The 27,136-nt window shown below is 47.1% G+C and overlaps 1 protein-coding gene across 11 annotated transcripts in view; it reads right to left on the reverse strand.

Annotated features, from left to right (window-relative positions):
* Window positions 1-27,136, reverse strand: part of NAV2 (neuron navigator 2) — a 766,131-nt gene that overhangs the window by 159,489 nt on the left and 579,506 nt on the right. For all 11 annotated transcript variants that reach the window (XR_009564890.1, XM_060303433.1, XM_060303429.1 and 8 more), the window contains 4 exons: window positions 18,157-19,252; window positions 13,088-13,200; window positions 7,177-7,285; window positions 4,307-4,696 (listed from right to left, as the gene is read on the reverse strand). Coding sequence is in view for 10 of the 11 variants with exons in the window: in XM_060303433.1 (XP_060159416.1) it covers window positions 4,307-4,696; window positions 7,177-7,285; window positions 13,088-13,200; window positions 18,157-19,252 (1,708 nt within the window). In the remaining variant the exon portion in view is untranslated. The remainder of the gene's footprint in view (window positions 1-4,306; window positions 4,697-7,176; window positions 7,286-13,087; window positions 13,201-18,156; window positions 19,253-27,136) is intronic.

A 27,136-nucleotide genomic window follows, 5' to 3' on the forward strand; every position in this document is an offset into this window, starting at 1 on the left:
GTTCATTTGGCAGAGCCAAGATTAAATCTCAAATCTGCTTGCCTCTTAAGACCATATTCTTTCCTCAATACCGTCCAGCTCCCTCTCAAAACACTTCCCACGCAAAGCGAAAGGTTCACACATAAAGTTGGGTGTGAACCAAGACCACCAGAAACGCATCAGACAGAGTTAACTGACTGGGGGTGTCCAGGAAGGCATCACAGAGGAGGTGTTTTTTTTGTTTGCTTGTTTGGGTTTTTTTTTTTTTTTTTTTTAATCAGTCAGATAAGCTTGAGGGGAAAGAAATTCCAGGGAGAAAGAGGCAGGTCCTGTGGCACAAAGCTTTACAAATGCAGGAAACAGCCTTTGGTAGCAAATGGCATGTAGCCTAGGGCACTGGGGAGCTGGGGTGTGTGAGGAGGGATGTGGACAGGGTGGAGGTGGGAGGGCAGCTGAGGGAAAGACCATAAACAGCCTCCCTTGTTCAGTTAAGAAGTTGAGATCTATTCCCACAGGCAATGGGAAGCCAAAGGCTCTCGGAGAAACTTCTAATGTTAAATTTGAACGGTCATTTTTTTTTTTTTCCAGGAAGGGAGGTATATTCATACGTTGGAACATTATACAACTCACTGACTCCTTTGAAAAGAAAAAAAAAAATCTTTCCGAACATATGGACACTAAGTCTGTCCCTTTAATTTCACTCTATACCATACGGCACCCTGAATTTTTAGATGAGTAGATGGACTGGCGTCACAGATCAAAACTTGGTAAGAGACATCTTCGTCTGTTTCTTTTTTTTTTTTTTTTTTGTGGTACGCGGGCCTCTCACTGTTGTGGCCTCTCCCGTTGTGGAGCACAGGCTCCGGACGCGCAGGCTCAGCGGCCATGGCTCACGGGGCCCAGCCGCTCCGCGGCATGTGGGATCTTCCCTGACCGGGGCACGAACCCGTATCCCCTGCATCGGCAGGCGGATTCGCAACCACTGCGCCACCAGGGAAGCCCCGTCTGTTTCTTTAATTCCTTTTCCACTAACCACAGCCGAAGCCCAATTTATCAATCTAATAAAATGAAGTGGTGAGGTCAGACGATTTCTTGCACAGTACGTAGACACGCCTGGCACATACTAAGTGCGATAGAAGGGTTTAATAAGTACACACACACAGACCAAAGGCGTGTGCCATTAGTTCCCTAGCTAAACTCCAAGGAAATCAAGTAACTTCAGCCCTACCTCAGGGAGAACTGAATGATACACACAGGTGCACGTGCAATCATCCAAAGGAGACGATGAGCTGGAGACATCAAAAAACAGCTGTTCTGCCAAGCTGAGGCCCCCTGTCATTTCGAAAACAAAGGCCATACGGTTTCAGAAACTAGAATTTACTTCCACCTCAGTCTTGCTAACTAAACTTGCTGCAAACTTTTACGAGAACTTTCCTCAAAGAGCCTCAATACTGATTTATATATTACTCATACATCGAGCCTGTTTCCACTAAGCCAAACAAACATCTGGATGAAAACTGTAATCATTTCATTGTTTCCAAGCGCCGGGACCTTTGAGGTTGATAAGACATCTAAACCCTGTCTGAAAACTGTGTGTCTTTATCAGATACTTGCCCTTAATTAGATACAACCTCAAAGAGAAATCTAATTGTAGAAGGTTAAAAACCAAATTAACTGTAGTGCTTTGAGGCTTTGGGAAGTTAAATGACGTGCTTAATGTTACAGAGTTTGCGAGTGGCAGAACGGGATTCAAGCTTGTCTGGTATCTGTCTGTTTTCTTTCCACTACACCAACTGCCTCAGCAATATGACTTATTGGGCAGATTCTGAAGTACAGACTAAATGACCAGTCATTCAATATCTACAACCTTGTCATGTTTATAAAAGGAAAAAGAATTGAGTACAAAGGATATTAAATGGCGTGCCCTGAACTCTGCACATACAGGCAAACCTATAACTTGGCCTCAAAGCAGAAACCCGTGTGTTATTTCCAGTGTGGAGTCATGCTTAACTAGCACTCTAGAATGTCACAACTAGAAGGAGCGCTCAATGCCATCTGGGCTGCCTCTCCTCATTGTGCAGGTACATTTCTACATTAAAAGGAATTGGTGGGGCTGGGGTGGGGGGAGTTGGAAACAGACCAGAGTTCTCCAATTTCAGTAATTGGGTGTTTGCTTACATTTCCTATCTACACTTGCTCTAAGCACTATCTCACTTGCTAAAAATGTAAGCTTCCCAAAGCAGAGAGTGAAATGTAAACATCTGTGCCTTTTAGCAGGGGTAAAGGCTTTGGTTTGAATAGCTGAAGAAACTAGGAATGTCTCACTGTAACATCACTAAGGTTCAGTTTACGGTGTTTCAATGTCTCCACCTTGTGGAAACTGTCAGTAGTACATAAAAATAAATACATCTTCATTTATTAAAAGACTGACCTGACAAGAGAATAAACTTTCTTAAAAAGTATGAAAATCTCAAAATAATCCCGAAGTATTTTGGTAGTATATCACAGTGGGACGTGATAGTGATGACCTTGAGGCCATGCTGAATACCAACGGTCTTCTAAGGAATAATAAAAGATTAAATTACGTGTCATTTTAGTAACAGGTATATGTTACTGTTTTCATGTTCATGTAAAACTAGAGACACAAAATGATGCTCTAAGTTAACTGGATCATTTGATTTCTCAGGCCATTAACTTTCCCAGCCGTTTGGATAATAGCAGAAACGTGTTACTCCGTAAGGGTTTGGTGGCTCCCGTCTTTGAAGATTTCACTATGGGATGGTTCTAAAAGTAACAGGCAAAAAGCCAAAGCAGCTCTATGTCTAAGCTTCTAATTAAATGAGAGAACACTTCTAGTAAGACAGGTAGAACTAAGCAAAACAATTTTAAAATAAACTCAAGTAGCTGTGCTATTTCAACACAGCAATACAATGCTGGGCAAGATGGGGCAGTTCGGTGGTTAAGGAACTAGCCCTGGGCTCTGCTTCTTAACTACTTGGGCAAGTTATTTAACCTTCCTGAGCCTCAGTTTACTCCTCCAGAAGATGGGGATTATGATATCACCTATCTCAAAGGACTGCTGTGAGGACAGAAGAAGATAACATATATAGAGAGCACCTAGCACAGAGCTTGGCACATAGTAGGATAATGAGCTACTGTTAAAATTATGAAAACATTGACTCACCCATGGGGTTCTTGATCATTATATTCAGGAAAATGAGTGGCATGATCATCAGGCCTAATTTTTTTATCTGTAATTTTATCTATTAGAATGTTAGATGGGGTGGGGGGGAAGGTCCTGAAGGGCTTCTGGGCAAGCCGGGTTCACAGATGAAGAACTCACAGAAAGTGGAGCAAACGGATGCTCGTTCAGCTTCCACAGTGATCTGGAAGTGTGGCAAAAACAAGAAGCCAAGCCTTGGGCCACACATGGTCACGGCCCGGCTCAGACATCATCTCATCACTCGCCTCAACTTCGCATGTTACAGGGAGGTTGGGTCTGCTCCTTCATCCATCGAGCCGCATGCTCACCAATTCAGCAACGTTTATAAGCTCCTACATGTACAAGGCACTGAGGATTCAGTGGGGAGCAAGCCAGGCAAGTCCCTGCACGGTGGAGCTTGTTGTTGTAAGCAGGGCGGGGAAATGATAAAATATACACCCATCCTCAGGATAATTTCAAACAGCGATAAGCTTCCAAATGAGCATAAGACACGATGACGGAAACTTGGCCTGGGGCAGGTCACATAAAGGACTTCAAGTTGAAGGGTCAAGGAGGGCCCCTCCAAAGAGATGCCAGCCGAGCAGCCAGAAGGAACCAGGGGAATAGATCTGGGCAATAGAACCGAGGCAGAGAAACAGTGCAAAGGCCCTGAGGCAGGAAAGAGCTTGATGAGACTGAGGGAAAGAATTACCAGCTGCAGCAGCAGAAGCAAGGGGGAGTACAGGACAATGAGTTCTAAGAGGCAGGTAAGGGCCAGATCCTGTAGGCCAGGTAGGCCAGGCTCAGGAGTCTGGATTCGATCCTAAGCATAAGGTTTGGTTTAAAGGACTGACACAATATGGTTTGTTGTCAAGTGTCACTCTGGCTGCCGGTGGAGCCTGGCTGGAATTGCCCAGCGAGTTACTGCCAAGTCCGGACTACGGCGCAAGCCCTGCGTCTCTTGGCCCAGAAGGCTCCCCTCCAGGGCACACAGCCTTCAAAATGAACAGGACGTGAGGAAGGCAGTTTGCTCTCCCCCAGAGAACTTCCATAAGTCCCGCAGAAGAGAAGGCAGGGGCCACGCCTCCCCTGCTCCGTGAAAAGAGAGGCGGCCCAGGTACTCACCCGCTCGTGATGTCGTCCGCCCGCACGTTCTTGCTCAGAACGTCCCCGTCGCTCATGTAGCCGGGGGCGTCCATGCTGATGCTCTCCAAGTCCATCTCATCTCCTGCCTTGTCCGAGACGTCCCCGTGGCAGACGCTGCTGCCCCTGGAGGCCAGCTGCCTCCGCAGGGGGGCAGAGTACATGTAGCGGCCCGGCTCCGTGTTGATGAAGCGGCTGGCGTTGGCTCGGGGCGGGTACCCGTTGCCCATCGAGGGGGCGTCTCCCGCCTGCAGCCGAGGGCTGGACTGGCCGAGCCTCCAGGACAGGGGAGTGGGCCTGCCCGTCAAGCTGAGGATACTGCGCCCGCTGATCTCCGTGGTGACATTGGTGTCAAACGTAGTTTCCAATGTGCTAAAAACATAAAACCGGCTTTGGGTTAGACCCCAATATGCCTAGTAGTCTTTGCAGTTCACATTCTCTTTCATTTTTTTTTTTTTTTTAGAATTATGAAATACTTCCCATATACAAAAGAGGATCAAAAAATACGGTACTGGGCTTCCCTGGTGGCGCAGTGGTTAAGAATCCATCTGCTGGGCTTCCCTGGTGGCGCAGTGGTTGAGAGTCCGCCTGCCAATGCAGGGGACATGGGTTCGTGCCCCAGTCCGGGAAGATCCCACATGCCGCGGAGCGGCTGGGCCTGTGAGCCATGGCTGCTGAGCCTGCGCGTCCGGAGCCTGTGCTCCGCAACGGGAGAGGCCACAACAGTGAGAGGCCTGCGTACCGCAAAAAAAAAAAAAAAAAAAAGAATCCATCTGCCAATGCAGGGGACATGGGTTCAAGCCCTGGTCCAGGAAGATCCCACATGCCGCGGAGCAACTAAGCCCGTGAGCCACAACTACTGAGCCTGCGCTCTAGAGCCCGTGACCCACAACTCCTGAAGCCCACGCGCTTAGAGCCCGTGCTCTGCAACAAGAGAAGCCACCGCAATGAGAAGCCCATGCACCACAACAAAGAGTAGCCTCCGCTCACTGCAACTAGAGGAGGCCCGCGCACAGCAACACAGACCCAATGCAGCCAAAAATAAAATAAATAAGTTAAAAAAAAAATAAGGTACCAACATACCACCCAGTGCAGCTCTGTTAAAAATGAAGACGAAGTGCACATCTACGTGACATTCTGAGAAGCCCAGCACAGATTTTTCCCCTAAAACATAGTACAAGACACCCCCTAACAATTACTTTAAATAAACAATCTTAACTTCTGGAATCTTCTTTCCAACCCAGGAAAGGAAGTAGAAAACTCTGGACTGATAACAATGGGGCATAAAGGTAGCTGTGTGCCTATTCATCCTAGGATGCTGCATCTCAGCTCACTTTTCCTAAAGGCAGGATGTACCCACCCACTCCCAAGGTCCTAAGATCCCACTTTCACATCCTCAGCTCTCTCCAGACTGTGCAGGTGGGGAGGGCCCTGATTTTCTAACTCTGTAATATCTATCCTCCCCGCCCCCGCTACACACACGCACTTCTGCTTCTCCCACCTTTTGTCCAAAATGACAAACTTTGGGGGCAAAAGGCCAGAGAAGAGTGGTAGATGCCTGGGCTTGAGACCCATGAAACTAGCTGAGTCTGAAACTGCCAGGGGATGGAGCTCGTCCCTGGCCCTCCGAAGACTCTTTTGCAGTCAGTCCACTGTCTTTCCAGCCCTGCAGGTCTCGCCACACCATCAAGATGCAGAGACACGCTGGGGCCTCTTTACTAAGCAGAGACAGCGAGTCTTTCCTGCAGAAGAAAGCATGGAAGATTTCCCTCCTGTCATGATCACCGTCCTAGCCCAAGCCAAGAAATCCACGAAACTGCTGTAACCTACATTTAATCAGTTTCAATGATGATGGTGGAAAGAGGGATGTTTCTTAGCTAATCAAGAGTCGCAGGGTCCAGCACCTGGTTCCACACCATCACCAGCCACCCCCAGTGGACTTGTCTCTGGAGAATCAATTTGGTGCCTCATCTGTTTTTGTTTCCCTCTGATCCTGGAAGCAGCCTGCCTGACTCTCCTTATACTGGGAACTCCTAAGGTTCGGGCCCTGGTCTTCTTTAAGAACCCACAGTGCTTAACCCCAATCTGCCGCAGCTGCTGGCTGTGGTGGAGCCCAGCAGTCTCCTTGCTGTATTCACTTATCAAAGAGACTGAAATTGGAGAAGCAGGGGAGACCCCCCAGACCCGGGAGCTCACAGGGGTAACCGGGACTTTACCTCGATCATCAAGGCCAAACACAAACCATAAAAGTTGGTTCTGCCCAAATCACGAAGGATGTCCCAGGGCTGCATCCTCTTCCCCTTCTTGCTCAACAATGAAAAGAAACTGATAAATGTTTCCAGTGTAATCCTAGAGCTCATCTAACGACATCATGGTTTAAACATGATCCTACGTTTTTATAAATATTTCTGTACGTGTTTTATACACGTGCATGACTAACAACGTTACAGAGCGCTTGGGGATCAGAAGACCGGGTAGGAATTCGAGTTATTCACTTTATCACACAGGTCAAACACAGTTCACCTGCTCGTTTCAACAGTATAATATCATATCGTTTTGGAAAATGCAAGCAAAGGGAAATTTAAATGCAGCTGGTCTGCAACATCCTCTGTGGAATGGATTTAGCAACCGTCTGCTTTGGGGAGGAATCTGTCTCCACGGATTTTTGCTCTTGACACTTCCGCATGCTGTATGGCATTCTCGGTGAATTCCAGCACATTTGGCGATCAAGGTTATTTATTCCGTCATTAACCAAATCACTTGGCTAGTGGCGGGAACACACCGTGGCAGGAGCAGCCATGTGAAAACCAAGTTACTAGCTGGTTCAGGAAAGTGATTCACGCTCTAGATACCTGTGTGTAACCTGAGTTCCCCGTAAACTGGACATGGTCTCCTCCAAATTCTGCCGCAGATCAGCGATGTTCTTCACCGTCCGCAGGCGCCGAGCCTCGGGATCTTCCCCTGGAGAGACAAAGGTTAAAGCTATTTTAGTTCTCAGATAGATGGGGAGATTCTTGGGAACAGCAACTGTGCCTGTGACCAAAACCACGTTTCCTGCTCAGGGCCTGGTTCACCACGGGTGCTCGAAAAGGATTTGAGAATGAATGCGTGAATGAATAAATGCACAGGTGCCCAAAGGAAGGGGTTAAATCTAAAGAGAGACAGAGGTCTTTCTTCTCCCTGCAGGTCCCTCCAGCACAGGTGAAGTCTAGCCGCGGGAAAAGCAAAGTGCCGAGTCTGAGACAAACACGTTTTCACACTGTCTCCAATAAAGCCACGAACACATTAAGTCTGACCCCTGCCCAGGAAGGACCTTTGGTTTTCTCACCCATGGGTGATAGGTGCTGCTGTCTATTGGCCCGACATTACAGATGGTTAATTTGTAGTGGCTAAAAGATCTGCACTTATTAATCATGAATATTCCTCCAGAGAGAGGTTTGCCTTTTTCTTTGTTCGATGTGTTATGTCATCTCGAATGCTGGCTCCTTTAACCCCCTGGCTGAGTGGTCACGGGATAGGTGCTGACCCTCTCTCTCCATCCTTCAGATTCCGCGGTCCTAGACGAAGACAGTGACAGCGCTGACCTCAAAGGACTGCTGTAGGGACTAAATGGAGATCCCTGAGCGCAGCGCCCACCAAAAGCACTCAACTCACGCCAGCTGGTGCTGCAGAGCGGGGATCGTTCGAGAAGATTCAGGCTTCTCTCTGGGGGATAAGGGACTTCCATTCCCTGGGCAACATTTCCCACCAAATACCTGGCCCGGAGAGGTCAAGTTGGCACAAACATCCCAGGAGAAACAGGCTACACACAAGCTAGAAGCCACGTCCCCTCTCAGGGAAGCCTCGCTTTGGGTTGTCTGGCTATTTTGTTCAGTTTGGGCTGCTCATAGGGGGAGAGGAAAAGCCAAATAACTAAAATAGTGATTAAAGGAATCACGTATCATTCCCTCAGAGTAATTTCAGGAGGGCTGAGAAGACCACAACCAAGGGTCTTTAAAAGCTGATGACTATTTCAAGTGCTCAGCAATATTTCTAAAGAAATCTCTATATAGAACACAGTACACATGGGCAGCAGCAAGTGGGATATAGAGCAGACACCGAGCAGAACTTCCAGCAACTGTCATTAATAGTGCAACAGGCATTTCTTATAGACATTTCTATAAGAAATGTCATAGAATTAACTTTCCTTCTGAGACAGATGATCTTAGATTATTCCCAGCATGGTGGTGCCTGGAGGGTGGGGAATGGATTAAAGGATTGATTATATGGAGATAATCTGCTATGGCAAACTCTCTACCCTTGAAAATGCCAGTGTTTTCAATTTTCTTCCCACTTCTAACCAAGAGAAATTTGGAAGGCATTTTTGTCTTATCTAAAAAGTGGTCAAACCTGCATTTCCCATCCAATTCTTTGAAATACATATATATATATGTATGTGTTTTTAAACAAAAGCAGTGATGAATATCTATTTTACCTTCCCCTAATGGCCGTGGAGGAATGTAATTGCATCTATCTCCTGGGCCATCAATTAAATATCTTTTACTGCCAGTTTGACCACATTTTATCTGTGTAAAGGCTGCCAAAAAGGTACTGATCCTTTGGATAGCTCCAGGACCTGCAGGGAACATTTATTATGAAGCTAAGTCTAGGCACCAGTTTTCAAATTACCTTCCTTAATTAACTTAATCACACACAACAGTATAAAAACTATATTTACAGGCATACCTTGTTTTATCGTGCTTCGCTTTTTGTGCTTCGCGGGCATTGAAGGTTTGTGGCAACCCTGTGTCAAGCAAGCCCTATCAGTGCCATTTTTCCAACAGCATTTGCTCACTTTGTGTCTCTGGGTCACATTTTGGTAATTCTCCCAAAATTTCAAACCCTCCACCAGCAAAAAGATTATGACTCACTGAAGGCTCAGATGATGGTTAGCCTTTTTTAGCAATAAAGTATTTTTCAATTAAGGTATGCATATTGTTTTCTTTTCTCTTTTTAATTAATTTATTTGTGGCTGAGTTGGGGCTTCGTTGCTGCACGCGGGCTTTCTCTAGTTGCGGCGAGTGGGGGCTACTCTTGGTTGCTGTGCGTGGGCTTCTCAGTGCAGTGGCTTCTCTTGCTGTGGAGCACAGGCTCTAGAAGCGTGGACTTCAGTAGTTGTGGCACGTGGGTTCAGTAGTTGTGGCTCACGGGCTCTAGAGCGCAGGCTCAGTAGTTGTGGCGCACGGGCTTAGTTGCTCCACGGCATGTGAGATCTTCCCGGACCAGGGCTCGAACCCGTGTCCCCTGAATTGGCAGGTGGATTCTTAACCACTGAGCCACCAGGGAAGTCCTGTACATTGTTTTCTTTAGACATAATGCTCCTGCACACTTAACAGGCTACAGTGTAGTGTAAACAGAGCTTTTATATGCACTGGGAAGCCAGAAACTCTGTGTGTCTTGCATTACTGCAATATTTGCTTTACTGCAGTGGTCTGGAACCAAACTTGCAATATCTCCAAGGTATGCGTGTATTTATCCATGTCTCTATGAATGACACATTTGCCTGTTAACTCTCCTTTAGAAATTCAAAGATCTTTGATGTGGAGTGGTATCTCACCTTTATTTTTGATAACCCCACACAAATCTATAGATGCTCAAGAAATATTTATTGTCCACAAGATGTTTGGTCAACGTAGGGCTGAATAAAAAGGATAGCTTTTGCATTCCAACAGGTAAAGGTCTGAATCACGGCACTGCCACTTACTAGCCACTTGACCTCAGGAAAGTCACTTATTCTCTCTAAATGTCATTTGTCAAATGGGGATAAAACCCCTTCCCCCTCAAGGTTAGGAGGATCAGATGAGATGATACATGATATGCCTGGCATAAAATGAGGGCTCGTTGAATCTGAGTGTCCTGTGTCCCTCTGAGGGGTCCCACTAGGAAACATCTGCTCCTCTTGGAGCTCTACATACACAGATTCCAAGAGCAACGCAGAAACACAAACCAGTAATCCGCCTGCCTTGCTCAGGTGATCACGTTCTGAACTGCCAATTCTACCTGCTTGGAAGATGGCCCTAATGTAAGATCTCCCTACCAACCCATAGCCTGAACAAAATAAACACACAGCCGTGCCCTGGTGGAAATGGCTGGGCCCTTAAAGCCCGTATACAGAGAAATTAAAAACTGAATGAACTATTCCATGTCTACCTGTGGCTCCCCTGCATCTACCAAGGGCAGTCCTCCCTCGAGCCGCTGGCCATGATGGAGAGAACACCATATTCTGACCAAACAGAGCAGAGGTGAGGATGTCAGGGTGTTACGTGAGGAACATGGATGGAACCGGGGATTTTTACTTGGAAGAGGGAGGCTAAGGGACACGCTGCTATATGGAAAAGAATGGAAATTATATCCGTGAGGCTGGATTATATCCAGTGATTTAGAAAGGTAAGGATAAAAGACTCTATTACTACTTAACGCCAATAAAATATGGAAGGGCTGCCTCACGAAGGAATAGACTTTCCATCACAAGAAGTATTCCAGCAGAGACTGAAAGACAATTCATCAATGAACGATCGAAGGGATTCACGGACTGGATAATAAGCAGACGTTGTTCCTTCTAACGTTACAATCTGAGATGCAGGACTCACGTGTAACGCTATGTACATGACAGAGCACCATGGGAAAATCCACCTACTTGCATGAGTAAGGGGAGGAACTTAGCAATTGATCAAATAGTCTCATAAGTGGCCATATTCCTAAATACACCCGTTTGTTGTCATTTCAAGGGATCGGCTGTACATAAGCTGAATTCGACCTCATACGTACAAGCTACTATGCAGTGTCTCCATAAAATTATTAACTGTACAGCCGCATGTGTTACAGCCGCCCACGTGAGTCCCACTACTTGAATGTAAAGACAAGTCACCCTAATTCAGATATTTTCCTTAGCAACTGACATCTTCTGACTTTACACCAAAGGGGGCTGGATCAGGCATGACTGGCTGCACAGTTCTGGTCCCCAAACCGACAGCATCTCAGGCTTTCTGAGCTCTCACTTGGTTTACTGTCCTGATGCACAGGAGACATGGGGAGAAAAAGATAAAGGAGTGAAAAGATCACAGGCTGCCATCTGTCCCTGTGAAATTTAACTGTTATGTGGAATGTTTTCCGGCTGCCGCTTTTGCTTTTCAGATGTGAATTTCACTGAGCCCCAATGTCTGCCACGACCCCACACTCCTCCACGAGTCACACATCTGATCCGTGCCGGCCTCTGAACCACCGGCCTGGCTCTTTTGATGCGTGCACATACGAACACAATCTGGAATGTGTGTGGAGACCTGAATAGTACTTAAACTCCACACCCTTCTCCTGAGAGCTGGCCCTTTTCCTGCACTATCCATGTCCTCATAGGCAGGGGAGCTAAAACCTGGGAGAGAAGGAAACATAAAATCAATCCCAAACCACTAAGTGGGGCCCTAAATCACTGTAAGATGGGTCATTTACAAATGGCCTGGAACCTCTCTGCCCCATCACAGGGCCCAGGCAGCAGAACCAGAAGAGAAGAGCGAAATCACTCAGACCCTCTGAAATTAATACTCAGAGCTAATGGGCAAACGGGTATAAGAGTTGATCATGTGGGCTGCAGACCAACTCCACAGCTGTAATGTGGCTATTAATATGGTGGGGTCATGGATAATTAGTCTAATAAGTGGATTTTAAACATGGATTCAATTTTTAACCCAACTCTGGAAGTGGTAAGATATGCGAAGAATAACTCAGCCACGGCTAAATATGCGGTTTACCACTCCCTTCCCTGGTTAGAAGTTGCTGGAACCTGGGGCACAGAGCTGGGAACGGGGGACAAGGGACAGGGAAGGTGGTAGCTCGGAATACACTGCAGTAGGAATTCTGATGCTACCTTTTTTTCTTTAAATTAAGAATGTGACAGTATAACACTAATAAATAATTGTGGAATTAACTATATGACAATTGCAGATTTTATGTTTTTATGTGATATAATATCCCTTTAATCATCCTTGTCTGGGTTATATTTAAATAAAATTTAGATTTGTTTTTGGTAAAAGAAGCATGCTGAAATCTTCTTTCCAACTGTTCCGAGGGTGCTCAGAACAATTTTCAATCAGTGCCTCTTAAAGGAAATTTGAAAAAGTCAATACATTTTAGAGTTCCAAGTCTTTTTGTAAGGCAACTCTATCTGAAGAGTGAACAAGGAGATTCAAAGTGAAGTATCCGAGCAGTCCAGAGCCCCTACATGACTGAAGAGGAGCAAACCTTAAAACAGAACAGGGCTTCCCTGGTGGCGCAGTGGTTGAGAGTCCGCCTGCCGATGCAGGGGACACGGGTTCGTGCCCTGGTCCGGGAAGATCCCACATGCCGCGGAGCGGCTGGGCCCGTGAGCCATGGCCGCTGAGCCTGCGCGTCCTGAGCCTGTGCTCCGCAATGGGAGAGGCCACAACAGTGAGAGGCCCGCGTACCGCAAAAAAAAAAACAACCAAAAAACAGAATGGCCAACAGGTAAAAGACTTATTTACAACTTATTTACAATTCTGGGGAGGATGGAATAGATCATGAGAGAAGGAGAAGAAAGAGAAGGAAGAAAGAGAAGGAAGGTAGTAAGACAGACAATCTGTTTGTCTGGCTCATCAATCAAGGCAACAGTGAAGCAACTTCACATCAAGCTGGGCTCGGGACCTTCCAGCAGATGGTTGCACGGGAGGCCTCACCACCAAGAGACACGGAATTTCCAGGCGCCAAACTCACCAGTGAGTTCCTCCAGGGCAGGCTGTCCACTCTTGGTGTAGTGGCTCGGCTCCACGGTCACACCCACTGAGCTGGACTCGGCAGTAACATTCCCTTCGGTGTCTGTCTGGGACCTTCACACACAAACCAGAGCAGACACACTTGTCACAAGGGGTAACTAGCACATCCGGACCACTGTGCCCCGACCACAGCCCCGACCATCCCCTCCTTCGGCAAGAAGCTTTAGAACAGAGCAGACCAGCAAACGGACACTAAATAATCCACTGGTGCACGTGGAGCAAGGTCCTAGAAACAGAGAAAGCCACCGAACTGTAAAAGATGAAATATTCATCACCCAAATGGAGGGTCTGCAATCCTTCACTGGAGAACACTTCTCTGCATGCCCTTCGGGGAGCTAGGGCTAGCCAGGAAAATGCTGGCGAGTACTGGATGGTTTGGACTGTTTAACATGTGCCGAAGAGCAACTTCTAAGTAGCCAGCGATGCCAGCAAGCCAAGCCTGAAGATGACTCCATGACTCCACTGACAGCCCCCAGGGCCCCCCCAAATCCTCCTGACACGGCCGTCTCTGGAAAGATGACCGTACAACCAGTGAGGAGTGGGTGGCAGGCAGGTGCATTTGTCCTCTAGGTCTGATTCAGAGCTCAGAGCTTCTGAGACGAAAGGTCTCATTGATCATTACTTCAACACCTGACTGAACTCTGTACTTCCCCAAACCTTCTCCAGGCCCTTTTCTGTCAAGCAAATCGAGGCAACTGCTTCATGCCACGTGCTCTTGCCACAATTACCTCTGAATATTTTGGCGTGCCATGCAAACATATAATTATACTCAGACACATAACCGTGGGTGTAACGTTACTAATTCATTAGCATCCTGAGCTGATTCAACCAGATTTCACTCCCTGTGAAGAAAGTGCTTGCCAGCATTGCGAACTGTCTAAAACAGACTGTGGTGGATGTGTACTGATAACCCCACGTCATCCATCCACGCTCCCCCCTTTGCCCTCCTACCGATACCATCGGTTCCCCATTCCCACCATCTCGACCTTTAAAGGATTTTCACGCTCTCAGTGTTCCTCTCCTTCCCTTGTCCAGAATCCAAGCTCTCGCCATCTCTGCCCAGGCCCTAGAAGCACTCTGTGAACAGGTACGCTGCCTCCAGACTAGAGGTTGCCAGCAACAGCCATGTACAGAAAGCAGCCCACAGACTGATTCTTATTGGTCTCCACAGTATTTTTTTTAAAGCTTCTGAATTCATTTCCACATTTAAAAATTGGGAGATTTCACAAAAATTCTGGATTTCTGCCTTCTCCCAGTAGAAACAAGTCTGGAAGGACTGAGCTCACGTTCTTGCAGGGCGCCGCCTGCTGGTGACAAGTGGTGGCGGCCCCCTCTAGAGAGGCGTGGGGTTCCCTCCACCAGAGTCCCACTCACCCTGAACCACTCATTTGCATTACCTTTGTGGAGCCAAGCAGGCACGTGAACCGTGACTTCTGTTCTAGACTGTTCCTAGGTCTGGTCCACGCCCCATTCTGTCCTGCACTGATCTCGGTGATGCCGATGTGATCCTGTCACCTTCTGATGAAAGGGCTCCGATGGTTTCCCGCTGCCCACAGAATAAGGTCTAAAGTCCTAATTGTGATAGAAGGTGCCCTACATCGTGGGATTCTTCCTTCCTTCCTTTCCAGCCCTGTCTCCTACCACTCTTGCCCTCTACACACAGGCCTGCCCTGTGCTTCACCCACATGTGGCTTCTCTCCATTCCCAGATCATACCCTGTCCTTAAGTTTTGTCTTTGTAGTCATTGTGCCCTCTGCCTAAGGGCTCTTTTCTTCTTTCTTCCTTAGTTTGCTCCTAATCTACCTTTCAGGCACAGTCCCCATGTCATCTTGGCCTGGAAGCCTTCCCCAGTCCTTGGCCAGCATATGGCTCTACCCCTCGTGCGTCTCTATTCTCCTGATGCCTACTTATTACAATACGATCTAATGGATAAATCTTTCCTACGCTAGATTAAGAGCTCTCTGAAGGCTAAGCCTGGCTCTTTTGATGCGTGCACATGAGAACACGATCTGTTCCAACTCACGTGCCAAGCAGGCACTCAGGCAGGGTGTGCCGAATGGATAAAGAGAAGTTTTTAAGTCTAGAACGATGCTGGGTGCTAGGAGGAACATTAGACTTGGAGTCTGAACAGTGAGCTGGCTGCAGTGTGGAGTCTGTAACTTGATAGCCACGCACATCTCAGCAAGTCACTGCACCTCGTTGAGCGTCTGGCCCTCAAGCGGGGATTACGACAGCGACCTCCCCTGGCTGCTACAAAAATCACAGGTGAGACAACATAAAAGCAGTAAAGTGTAAAGCAATAGAGGTGTCCAGTGTGCCTGCTGAATCGGTAACTATGATTCATTCAGAGTTATTTTTCAAAGGTGATTTATCTTCCTTTTCTTCCCTTGGTACCATCACTAACGTGGAGAGGTTCTGGGGGGAGTGCTGTAAGGCATATACAGTGAGCTATAAACTTGAGAGAGAGCATCTCAGAGCACAAAGGGAGCCTAAACCATTTCCTAAAATCCTCTAATCTAGCCCCATCTCCTCACTTTACAGATGAGGCTCAAAGCGAGGCAGTGATTTAGAGTCACGATGGTTTCGTGGTTAAGCACTTGGCCCCTCTTAAAGGGACAGCCTTGGCTTTAGACACTGACTTTCTGGCTCTCAGCTCCTTGACCTAGAGCAAGTTACCTAAATACTCTAGGCCTCAGTCTGTTCACCTTCAGAACAGGGATAAAAAGGGTAGCCAGCTCATGGAGTTGTGAGAATGATTAAATGAGCTGGGTCTCTGCACTTGCGTGGGGCATACTCAACAGCTATGCCTGCAGCCAGGTCCCAAGGCCACCCAGGGACTCAACAGCGAATAAAAGGCAGAGTCCAGGCATCCTGGCTCCTACCTCAGTGCTCTTCTTTCCATCCTCCTACTTGGCTCACCTAGAGGAAAGGCACCTCAGAGGAGCCAGAAGGACATCACACAGGGTGAGCATAAACATTAAGACGCAGCTTGACAGACACATGTGACGTTTTCTCCTTCCTCCTATTTGTCAGACATTTGCTCTTTATCATTAAGAGTTTTTCCTCTCATTGAAAAATCTTGAAATATTTTTTGAAAAGGTTAAACGTTTTAGAATCGTTCAAATAATTACAGCCAGAAAAAAAAGGAGCGGGGGTGAGACTGATGGGTGATCAGACAGTCACGTGTTTTAATTCTGAAAATGCAGATCAAGAATCTGGGAACAGTCGCTTGAACAGGCAGCACCTCAAGACTACTCGTGTGACTGCCATGATAAAAGTTTCACGGCAAACAATTCAGCTGCCTCCACGGTTCAGAGAACAGTTGTATAAAAAGCTGAGCATGGAGGCAAGTGCTGAGTCATTATCTAAGCCTTGGCACCCTTCTCAGGACTGTTAGCTGAGCTGATGACTTGACTGAATACAAAGATGACCGCCTCCCATTAAAAAGGTCTGGCGTGACCCTTACTGAAGGGGTGGGTAAGCAACGAAAAGGAAAAAGCTTCTCCTCAGAAGCCTGACATTCCCTCACAGGCTGAATGCTGTGGGCTTGACTCTGAAATCAATCGCTTGAACCAGACTTTCTATCAGCTCTTGGCAGGAATGGTGACAGAACGTACTAGAACTCACCTCAGGAAGAAATAGAGGAAATATCTAATCCTTTGGGGAACCATGTAAACAGAGGAAGCTGAAAGCATGGGCCCGAGTCTGTGCATATGAACAGGTATGTGTATTTGCATTTTATGTATGAATGTGTACGTGTGTCCTTACGTGTGACTGTCCCTGATGTGCATCCACACTATAGGTGTATGAGTGTGTGTGTACAGGTGTGACTGTGTATATACTCAGGGTAGAAACTGTAAAGTAAGTGCCCAGACTGTGGCATTCAACCATCGGTCCCCTTGTGCTGTGGAGAGGTATTAGTTACCACTCAGCTGTGCAGTGTAGCCCACTGCCCTGCACATCTCGAGCACAGGATCAAGTCGAGCACTGTGAACAAGGTTCTGGGAACCCCCAAGAGCAGGGCTGAGAGGCTCGCATCTGCCCGGATAGGACTCATCCCATGTATCCAGCATCACCCTCACCTGGAGCCAGTGTCCTCCATCCTGTACAGGTGTGTGGTGCAACCAGAGGCTCTCGTAGGCCAGAACCACCCGGAGCAACAGCACCTGGCTCCACGTGGTCTCCCGTGGTGCTAAGGATGTGCCATTAGAGACAGACAGACCAAGGGACCAATAACAGACAGACGCAAACACCCGGGCTTGTCTCCCCAAATACAACCCGGGTTTCTTTGGTTCCTCTAGAACCAGTCCCTCCTTACGGCTACCCTTCTTCCTCATGCTGTTCTCCCCTCGAGAAATCCCAGCACACAGCAGGGACCGAAAAAATATTTAAGGAATTCCCTAGTGGCTTAGTGGTTAGGATTCTGGGCTTTCACTGCCGTGGCCCAGGTTCAGTCCCTGGTTGGGAACCTGCAAGCCACACCGCACAGCCAAAAAAAAAATTTTTTTAATTTAAAAAAAAAAAGAAAAGAAAACATATTTAATACGTGTGATGGGGTAAGAAACCCTGAGGATCTGGAATTTTAAGATAAGCACCTCTGTGAGAAGTCTCCGTTACTCAGCAAGGTGGTTTTGTGGTTTTCATTGTTTAAAGTACATTCAGGATGCTTTAGGACTGATGTTGGAGCCTGTCGAGTGATAGCAAACCACCCTCCTAGCTTCTGCTCATGCTGCTGCCGCCTCTGCAAATCCCCTGGGTCCCCATGTGCCTGGGCCACTCCTCCTTATCCCAGGATCAGCTCACATTCTACTTCACTCTTTAGCTTCCTGACCTCCCGCCAGCGCTGCTGAATTAACCGTCCCTCAAGCACACAGATCACGCGGCACCTGAGCTGTGTGCCTCCATGTTCCTGGGTAGCAGTCCCGACCCCTACCCTCAGAGACCCAGAATCCACCAGCAAGGCTCCTCTGCCCACGGGCCCCGGCAGGGCAGGGGGGCAGCCGCTCCTACCTGTACAGGAAAGGCGCCACCGTGGCAGTGTTGGGGTGGCTGTATTGCTGGGGCTGAGGTAGCTGGACGCTGACAGTATTGCTTCCTGTGGTCTGGGCGGTCCCGACGGACCCACTGACAGTCTGGCTGCTGATGCTGTGATTCAGGGTGGTCCCTCCTGGGGCTTTGCCTTCCGAGGACGCCAGGCTGGAGGAGGAACTGGAGTGTCTGCTGTCCAGCTGGGGCTTCTGCTGGGGGAGCCCGGAGCTCGGCTTCCCACCCCGGCTGCGCTCCCCGTCCTTGGAAGGCGTGGGGGCACTTGGGGATTTCCCAGGCATGCTCTTCATTCCTGGTTTTGGTATCCCACTGTGGGAAGGGGCCGGGGCCTCCTTCTTGGCACTGTTGAGCTTCCCCCCTTTGGGGATGAAGCTGGCGATCTTGGAGGACTTTTTTGGCATCTCGGTCACCGCCACCCCGCTGAGGTCTTCTCTCGGCCCCTCCTTGAGGTCCGGCCTCTCTGTCACCGAGGCTCTCTTGGCGAGGTCCTTGCTTTTCTCCTTCTCCTTCTCCCGCTGCTGTTTCTCCTTTTCCTTCTCGCTGCCTTTCGGGGAACTCTTCTTGTTGGTCAGCGCCCGGCTGAAAGTTCTCTGGGCGATGCCCTTGAGCGCGATCTTGGGGCTGTTGGAGGTGGGGCCCGCCGCGGACAGCGGGCGACCGCCGGCCTCCATCTCTTCGCTCTCTTCGAAGCTGGGCAGGATCTCCAGCCGCTCGCAGCTTGTATCCCGTGACCCCGGGCCCTCACCCACCTTGGAAGCCCCCTTGCTGTTGAAAAGTTTCAGTTTTTCCAGCATGGACCTCTGATTGTTGGGGGCTGGCTTCAGGGCTTCGGGGGTGGGCCTGGGGGCCTCGGGTGCAGGAGGCTTGACCGCGAGCGTGGCAGCCGTGGCGCTGTGCTTCACACTGACCGACTTGCTGCGCCAGGGCTTGGAGGCCGTGCCGGGCTGGGGGATGGCCGAGGAGGCGCCGCAATTAGCAGGGGCGCAGCCGCCGCCCTCCAAAGCAGCAGGTGCATCTTCGCTCATTCCGGGGTGGGAGGGGGCCGGACTCGCCAAAGGCTCTGCAGAGACAGGGGGAAGAGAAGGAGACCTGAATCACACCCACGGATCTGCACTGATCATGAGGGGGCATCGGCCACGGCTACACGGCCAATTGCTCCAACCCAGATGCCGCGCAGCTCCATTACCTGCTTCGTGCGTTACCTGTGGTTGAATCTAAACTCTACCTTGACTTTCTCCTATTCACGTGCTATTCGCATGCCCCCCTTGTCACCTTTTGGTGTATGCTGTGTGAATGCTGCTCATCTTAACATCAACACGCACAAGGCAATATTAAGCACATATGTTTACGGGAAAACAAAAATCTGCATCACCACTATGATGGCGTAGAATGATGCAGGAAACATCTCCTGTTTTGAATGACTCAACCCGCAACCCCGTTTCCTAGTTAAGCCAAACAATTGAGAATTATCCAACTTTAAGAAAACAATGTAGCAGAGACATTCAAACAGAACAGACCAAAAAAAAAAAAAAAAAAAAAATCCAGAAAAAGAGAAACCAAGTATAATCTTTACAGATGAAGAATTACCCACAAAAGTTGCTAAATCCCATCAAAGCAAATACCTTTTTCCTATGTTGGCACTTTTAAAGAGTTACGAACACAATGCAAGTTAGAGTTAAAATAAAAAAGCCTTTTGAGCTTAAGAGTATGAACTGGGCACAAGCCTTCACCGTAAGCAGGAAAACACGCAGGTTATCTGAAAGTCAAGGTTTCCCCCTTGGCGGTCAGGGAGTAGCTCCCCGGCCAGACTCTTTTCTCAGAAAAGCTTCAAAATATTTCCAAACTAGAACTGGAATTATTCTGAGAAGGGCGGGTTCCAAACTGGTGCTCCGCTAGGCACCGAGGTGGCCCAGCCTGCAGACATGAACCCTGCCGTGCCCTTCCTCAGGCAGCACTTGGAGCCGCGCAGCTCCGTCCCCGATGTCAGGGCAGCTGTCAGAGGGAAGGTGGCAGGGACATGGCTGAGCCCAGCACCCACACCCACCCACGGCCGCGCCCGCCCAGTGCAGGCAGGATACAGTGCCTCGGCCCCCGGAGAGCATGTCTGTGCCTGCAGAGTCACGATGACATGACTTACCCAGCGGCAGCCACTTTCTTCCGCAACGCTTCCCTAGGAAAACTTCTCCAGCCCGAAAGGCTGTCCTTCCAATTGTCACAAGTGTTTTCGGTTAAACTGCTCATGTTTCTAATTAACTTTTGTCATCCGCAACTGCTCCAGTGCCCAGAAGCCTGGCGGGATTAACGGCTGCTTCTTCTGCTTTCTTTTTTTTTTTTTTTTTTCCCTTTTTAAATACCTATGTTCTGCCGCCTTCTAGCAACAGGGTAAACTGTATACAGAGCGGCTTTTTATGATTTAAAAGTCAACGGCCGCCAAAGCCGAGTGAAGGCAGCCCCTTGTGGGACACGAGCCGGGAGAGCTCCCGGCAGAGGAACTGCTTCCCTTCACTCTCAGCTGCTCCGGGAAGCCACGGCTCCAGGGTGATCCAACGCAGACCTCCCAATGTTTTAAAACACATACATCTTCCTGACTTACTGGGGATTTGGGTTTGGAGTAGGGGCTGCTGCACGATCCTCCCTCACAAAACTCAAGGGGCGTTGCTGGATCCTTTCCTGGGGAGAGCCAGGGACTGCCTGGGAAACAGGCTTGCAGAACCCACCCACACTACTGGCCTTTCAGAGGGTCTCCTCGGGTGCGACGCTGCTCATGGAGGGCTTCCCGGGTGTCACAAGGTGCAGTGCTAGGCACGTTGTGAAGGGGGTTACCGCCCCCGTTTGACAAGACTAAGGCTCAGAGAGGGCAAATGACTACTCCTCAGTCACCTCGCTGGAAATGGACAAATCTGGGCTTTGGACCCAGGTCTCCTGACACAGCGTTCTTTGGGACTGCATCACAGCTACCTCCTGTGATAAAGAACACATCTAAACAACAGCCACGTAAATGACTAGAGTACTTCCGGGGCATCGCCTTTTGTATTGCTTGGGTATATTCACGATATCCACTGTGGGGGACAAACCAGCCCAGCCACTGGAAAGGAGCCAGCCTATGCCACAGAGGCCAGCGCCCTGGAGGAAATACTGGTGACCCTCCAGTCCCGAGTTCCACTCTCTCAGGACAGCTGTCCTTCCCTTTACTTGGGCTCGGATCTGGGGCAGAAGTATTCATTCATTCGTTCATTCAATATACTCATTCGTATCAATATTCAGTGAGTGCCTAGTATATGCCACACATTGTCTAGGCACTTGGGATGCCTCAGTGACAGTTGTCACAGATGCCCCAAGACCCCTGCTTTCACGGAGGTTACACTCTGGCAGCGAGGAACAGATGATAACTAATGTAATTAATAAGTACATCTTATCATTTGGTAGCAGAGAAGCCCTAAAGAAAAAGGGGCTCTGGGGGCAATGTGCTTACAGGAGCTGCAACAAATCACGACCAGAGGTACGCCCCTCGTTCCTAAAGAAGTTTCAGGCGTACTCCCTACTGAGCAGACGTACACGGATCAGTGTCACTGCTCTGCTCCCACACATTCCTTGGAACTCTTATAAAGCTTGCCTGAAATCCTCTGGACAAGAAATGCCCCTGCCTAGCGTTTCTGTGTGTTTTTAAACCTTAACACACACAGCTAGAAATCAGTTGTTACTAACTAGCTAAGGACAGATCCAGAGCTCAACAGATGGCTGGCTTGTCTAAGAGAAATGTGCAGACCAACCAAAGATGAGTGTCTCCTTTAGGGAAGGTGCCACGTGCAGGGAAGGAGCCCACGCAGTGTAGCCATGGTGGACACACAGGCGCTCCTCAGGCCATTCCCCAAACAGCTCCCAGAAACTCCTCCCTGTCTTGCAAACCCCAGCTCAAATGCCTTCCTCCTTTGTCAAGCTACCTGAGACCCTCGAGCTGAATGATGCAAACCCTCCAGTTTGCATCACATCACCTGGTATTTCTCCCTGCTCTGTTTTCCCAGGACACTGTCCATACCTCCCTTTTTATAAAAGCATTTGGAGGGCCACCTACTTACACCAGGCACTGGGACTACAGAGTTGAGTAAGATATGACCCTGCCCTCTAGGAACTCACTGCCCAAAGGGGCAGCGGACCTCCAAACAGAGCACAGAAACAATGTCAAGGCTCTAGAGGGCTGTACATGGTCCCAGGAGACCCAAGCATTGGGATCTCCTAATTCTCCCCAGGGAGTCTGGGAAAGCTTCATTGTTATTCCACAGGTTTGTAGATTCCTCCAGGGCAGAGATGACCCCCACCCCCATTCACCCTTGTATCCCAAAGCCTGCCAGAGCATAGAAAGTAGTAAATGGTTTCTGAACTGTTGGTTGGTAGTTTTGACCTTTGCAAGTCACATTGAAGGTAAGAGAGACTCAAAATTTGTGATTAGTCATTAGGGTTTTATTAAAACGTTTCAGTGCAAACTCAAGATCAGGACTCAGAGCTTCAGAATTTCTGCTTGGCATTTTGCCTGGGCTCCCCTGGTTACAGGATCATGGGGACATTTCAAGGCTACTCATTACAGCTGTAAGAGTCGTCCTGGAGGATGATTCTGAATTTGGTTTCTAGAACAGAAGTTCCCTGAGTAGGGCTACAGGGCACCTGAGAATCAGATCATCAATACTCTGACATTATGTCATAGCCAGAAAACCCCTTAACAGTGAAGGGGCTCCAGGTCATGAGTGGTCTTGTCCAGGTGAACTTGACATGTTTCTCTCATCCCTAGGGTATCGCATCAGTGATCTCAGATCTTGGTTGAAGTGGAAAGCAGCCATTTCTAATACAAGGCTTCTGTGATTCCCAGCATGAGACTTTCCTTACCAGGCTTCTGAGACAGTGAGATAAATGCAGGAGGGATGTGGGGAGGCAGGCCAAGCCTCAAGTTTTACACCAGCTGAAGGTGTGACCCCAGGTATGCCACTTTGCCCCTCTGGGCCTCTGTCGCTCCATTTGTAAGAAAGAGGATAAGCTTTTTCTCTAGAATCCTTTCAGCTCTGTTTCCATTCAAATCTCAGCGAGTCTCCAAGAGACCCTATGAGGCTGGGTCCCAAGAACGTAACTAAGTTCACTCGCTAAACAAGTGAGTTTCCCTGTGCTGCGACATACAGGTGTTTCTTTAATGTCAATCATTCCCCCTCCATGGTTCTCTTAAGATGCTTACCAATAAATGCAGAAAACTGGCTGGGTCAAGGTATACTCAACCTTGAATGAGCTGCCAGTGAATTCTAAAATGCTAGTATCCTATGAAAGTAAATGTGTGGGAGGGAGGGTAGGGGGAGTTCTTTAAAATTAAGAACACTGCTCTCTCTAATAACTAACAGCTCTAGTTTCTTTTCTCAGGTATAGGAACCTTTGTTGGAACAAAGGAATCTGAGAGAGCAAAAGGAGGAAAGCACAAAAGAAATGTTCTGACTACCAGTGTTCTCCCAATAATGGTATATGGGGTAAAGAGGTGAGATGAACATTTCTGATGGCACGTGGATAAACATTTTTATATTTTAAAATTTACGTATTTATTTTATTGCATATCAGAAAAGATAAGTAGCCCATATATAAATCAACAGTTTCACAGATAGTAGATGTAGATTTAATTTGAGTTGATTTAAGGAAAATACGAAACAAATGAAAACACAAGCAGTTCACCAATGTGGCAAAAATCACGCAGAAAGTTTGTGAAAGACTAAAGTTGGGGAAACACTGTTCCATTAAATCAGAAATACTCATTTTATATGTAAAATACATAAGTATTTTAAAACTACCTGTTTTATACTCTATTTATTCTTTTGGAAAATGCAATCAACCAAAGAGAAATTAAATCAGAAGGCCCAAATAAGGACTAGGTTCAAAAACTAATCTGAAATAGCTACTTTTATAGCTTTATTTATTTATATGTATTTGTTTAGCAAGACATTTTGCTGAGAACTGCCCAGATCTGGGAACATGACCAGGCCTTTGTTTAGCCAAAGGTAATTTTAAGAATAACGGTCTTAAGTTTCGGACTACTAAACATAGTAAGAATAACACGTTACATCATGCCCAATAAACATCCCAAATATCTATATGTAAAATTAAAAATATCAAGACTCACTGTATGTAATAGACACCGGTATATTTTGCCCTAGTCCAGTTTTTAAAATGCTGATCACAGAGGCCCTGAACAGATTTAACGACCCGCCAGTGGACCACACCCTGCAGCCTGAACATCTCAGCTTTAAAAGGCCAGCTCGCCAGGTTCACCCACCACCAACTGACAAACCATCGCAAAAAGGAAAAGTCTCATTTGAAATACTGCAGAAACAGGAGGACTTTGAAGAAGAGAAAAGGCTTTTTTTTTTTTTTTTTTTTTTTAAAGAGTTTAGGGAGAGCATTAATCCTCCTGTGGGGAGGGGAAAGGTTTGTTTTTTCTGGCAACCAGCCTCAACCTTCCTTGACAGTAACCAAAATACTTTCTAAATGGAAATACTGTCCAAGGCAGATAAATAAGCATTTCTTCCTCTCTCCTTTCAAGAGGGCCAACACTGGTCCCCGGCCCCTTCTGTGCCCAGCTTCTTACTTAGGGAGACATTGGTGGTCTGGTCCGGATGGCAGCAGGCACCCAGGCAGTGAGGCCAGCTGATCTCAGCTCCAGTCACCCTACTGTGATTTTAGACCTGCCCTGGGGATGGTTCTTGCCTAAATCCTCTCCATCACCTTCAGGAAAAGGCCTGATAAAAGGTTCACAATTTCCTATAATTTGTCAAGGTATCAATCTTGAGCATTCAAATTTGTTCGGACAATTGAAACCAGTTTTTCGGGTTTCTTTGTAAGTGCATGGACTCTAGCCATATGGGCTGGAGATGGTTTCCAGAGTTACTCAGGCCAGTTTCTTTACAACCATGTTAGCCACCGGACCACAGAGGGGCACAGAAATGAACCTCACTCAATCCACTTAGTGGTTCTTCAGGATGCCTGGAGCCTGGCCCGAGGCGCCTTCTCAACACTGCTGTGATCAATGTCTAAAATTGAGGGCATGGGCTTAAACATAGTTTCTCTCCAACTCCTTCTTTGAGAGGATCCTTGGAGGTACAGAAAGATGGAGAGGGGGGGTCAGGAGAAGTACCAAGAAAAGTGTACAAAAAGGGAAAGGGCATGGTGTAGAGGGAGCTGGGCTTTGGATTCATATTCTCTAAGGATCATTTTGTGTCCACAACTCCATAGGCTCCTAAAACATCCAAGTTAGAAGAAGAATGATGATTTATATAAACAAATATTTTCTTTAAAGTTGTTCTGTTAAGTCAGTCCCTATCAAAATCCCAATGATGTTTTTGTTGAAATAGAAAAATCCATACAAAAATTTAGATGGAATCTCAAGGGACTCTGAATAGCCAAAACAATCTTGAAAAAGAACAAGTTTGGAGGTCTCATACTTCCTGATTCAAAACTTACTACAAAGCTACGGTAATCAAATCATTGTGATGCTGGCAAAGACAGTCATATAGATCAATGAATCAGAGAGGCCAGATATAAACCTTTGCATATATGGTCAAATAATTTTCAAGAATATTCAGTGGGGTAAAGACGGTCTTTTCAACAAATGTGCTGGGAAAACTGGATATCCATGTGCAAAAAAATGAAGTTGGATTCTTACCTTATATCATATAAAAATGAACCCAAGATGGATCAAAGACCTAAATGTAAGAGTTAAAACTATAAAACTCTAACGAGAAAACACAGGGCAAAAACTTCATGACACTGGGTTTGGAAATGATTTCTTGGATATGACACAAAAAGCATGAGCAAAAAAAAAAAAAAAATAGGTAAGCTGGACTTCATCAAAGTTAAAAACTTGTACATCAAAGGACATAATCAACAGAATGAAAAAACAACCTATGGAAGATAATACTTGCAAGTCATACATCTGATAAGGACTTGATATCTAGAACATATAAAGAACTCATATAACTCAACAACAACCTGATTGAAAAATGGGTAAAGGACTTGAATAGACATTTCTCCAAAGAAGATATACAAATGACCAATACACACACAGAAAGACATTCAACGTCTCTACTCACCAGGGAATGCAAATCAAAAACCACAATGAGATACCACTTCATACAAATTAGGATGGATATTATTAAAAACAAAACAAAACAGAAAATGACAAGTGTTTGTGAGGATGTGGAGAAACTGGAACCTTTGTGTACTACTGTGGGAATAGAAGATTGTGCAGCCATTGTGGAAAACAGAATGGCAATTCCTCAAAAGATTAAACATAGAATATGATCTATCAATTCCACTCCTGGGTATATACCCGAAAGAAGTGAAAGCAGGGACTTGAACAGATATTTGTACACCCATGTTCATAGCAACAATATTCACAATAGCCAAAAGGTGGAAGCAACCCAAGTGTCCATCAATGGTTAAACAATAGACATAGTTCGGATAAATGAATGAATAAGCTGAGTGTGGTGTATATATATGTATGCACACACACACAAACACATACACCCGCACGCACACACAATGGAGTACTAATTCAGCCTTCAAAAGGAAGGAAATTCTGACACTTGCTACAATATGGATGAGCCTTGAAGACATTATGTTAAGTGAAACAAGCCAGCCATGAAAGGCAAATATTGTTTGATTCCACTTATAAGCGGTCCCTTGAGTAATCAAATTCATAGAGACAGAAAGTAGAAGGGTGGTTGCCATGGGCTGGGGGAAGGGAGGAATGTTCACAATGAAAAAAAAGAAAAAAAAAAAAAGAAAAAGATTGTATTTGGCTGCAAGTAAACGAATTCTGACCACCACAGCCCAAACAGGTGAGGCGTTTACTACTTTATTTCCAGTGCTTAGCACAGGGTCTGGCACACAATAAGGGCTCAATAGATGTTTGTTAAACTGA

The sequence above is a fragment of the Globicephala melas genome, chromosome 8 (assembly GCF_963455315.2).
Source record: "Globicephala melas chromosome 8, mGloMel1.2, whole genome shotgun sequence".
Taxonomy (NCBI): Eukaryota; Metazoa; Chordata; class Mammalia; order Artiodactyla; family Delphinidae; genus Globicephala; species Globicephala melas.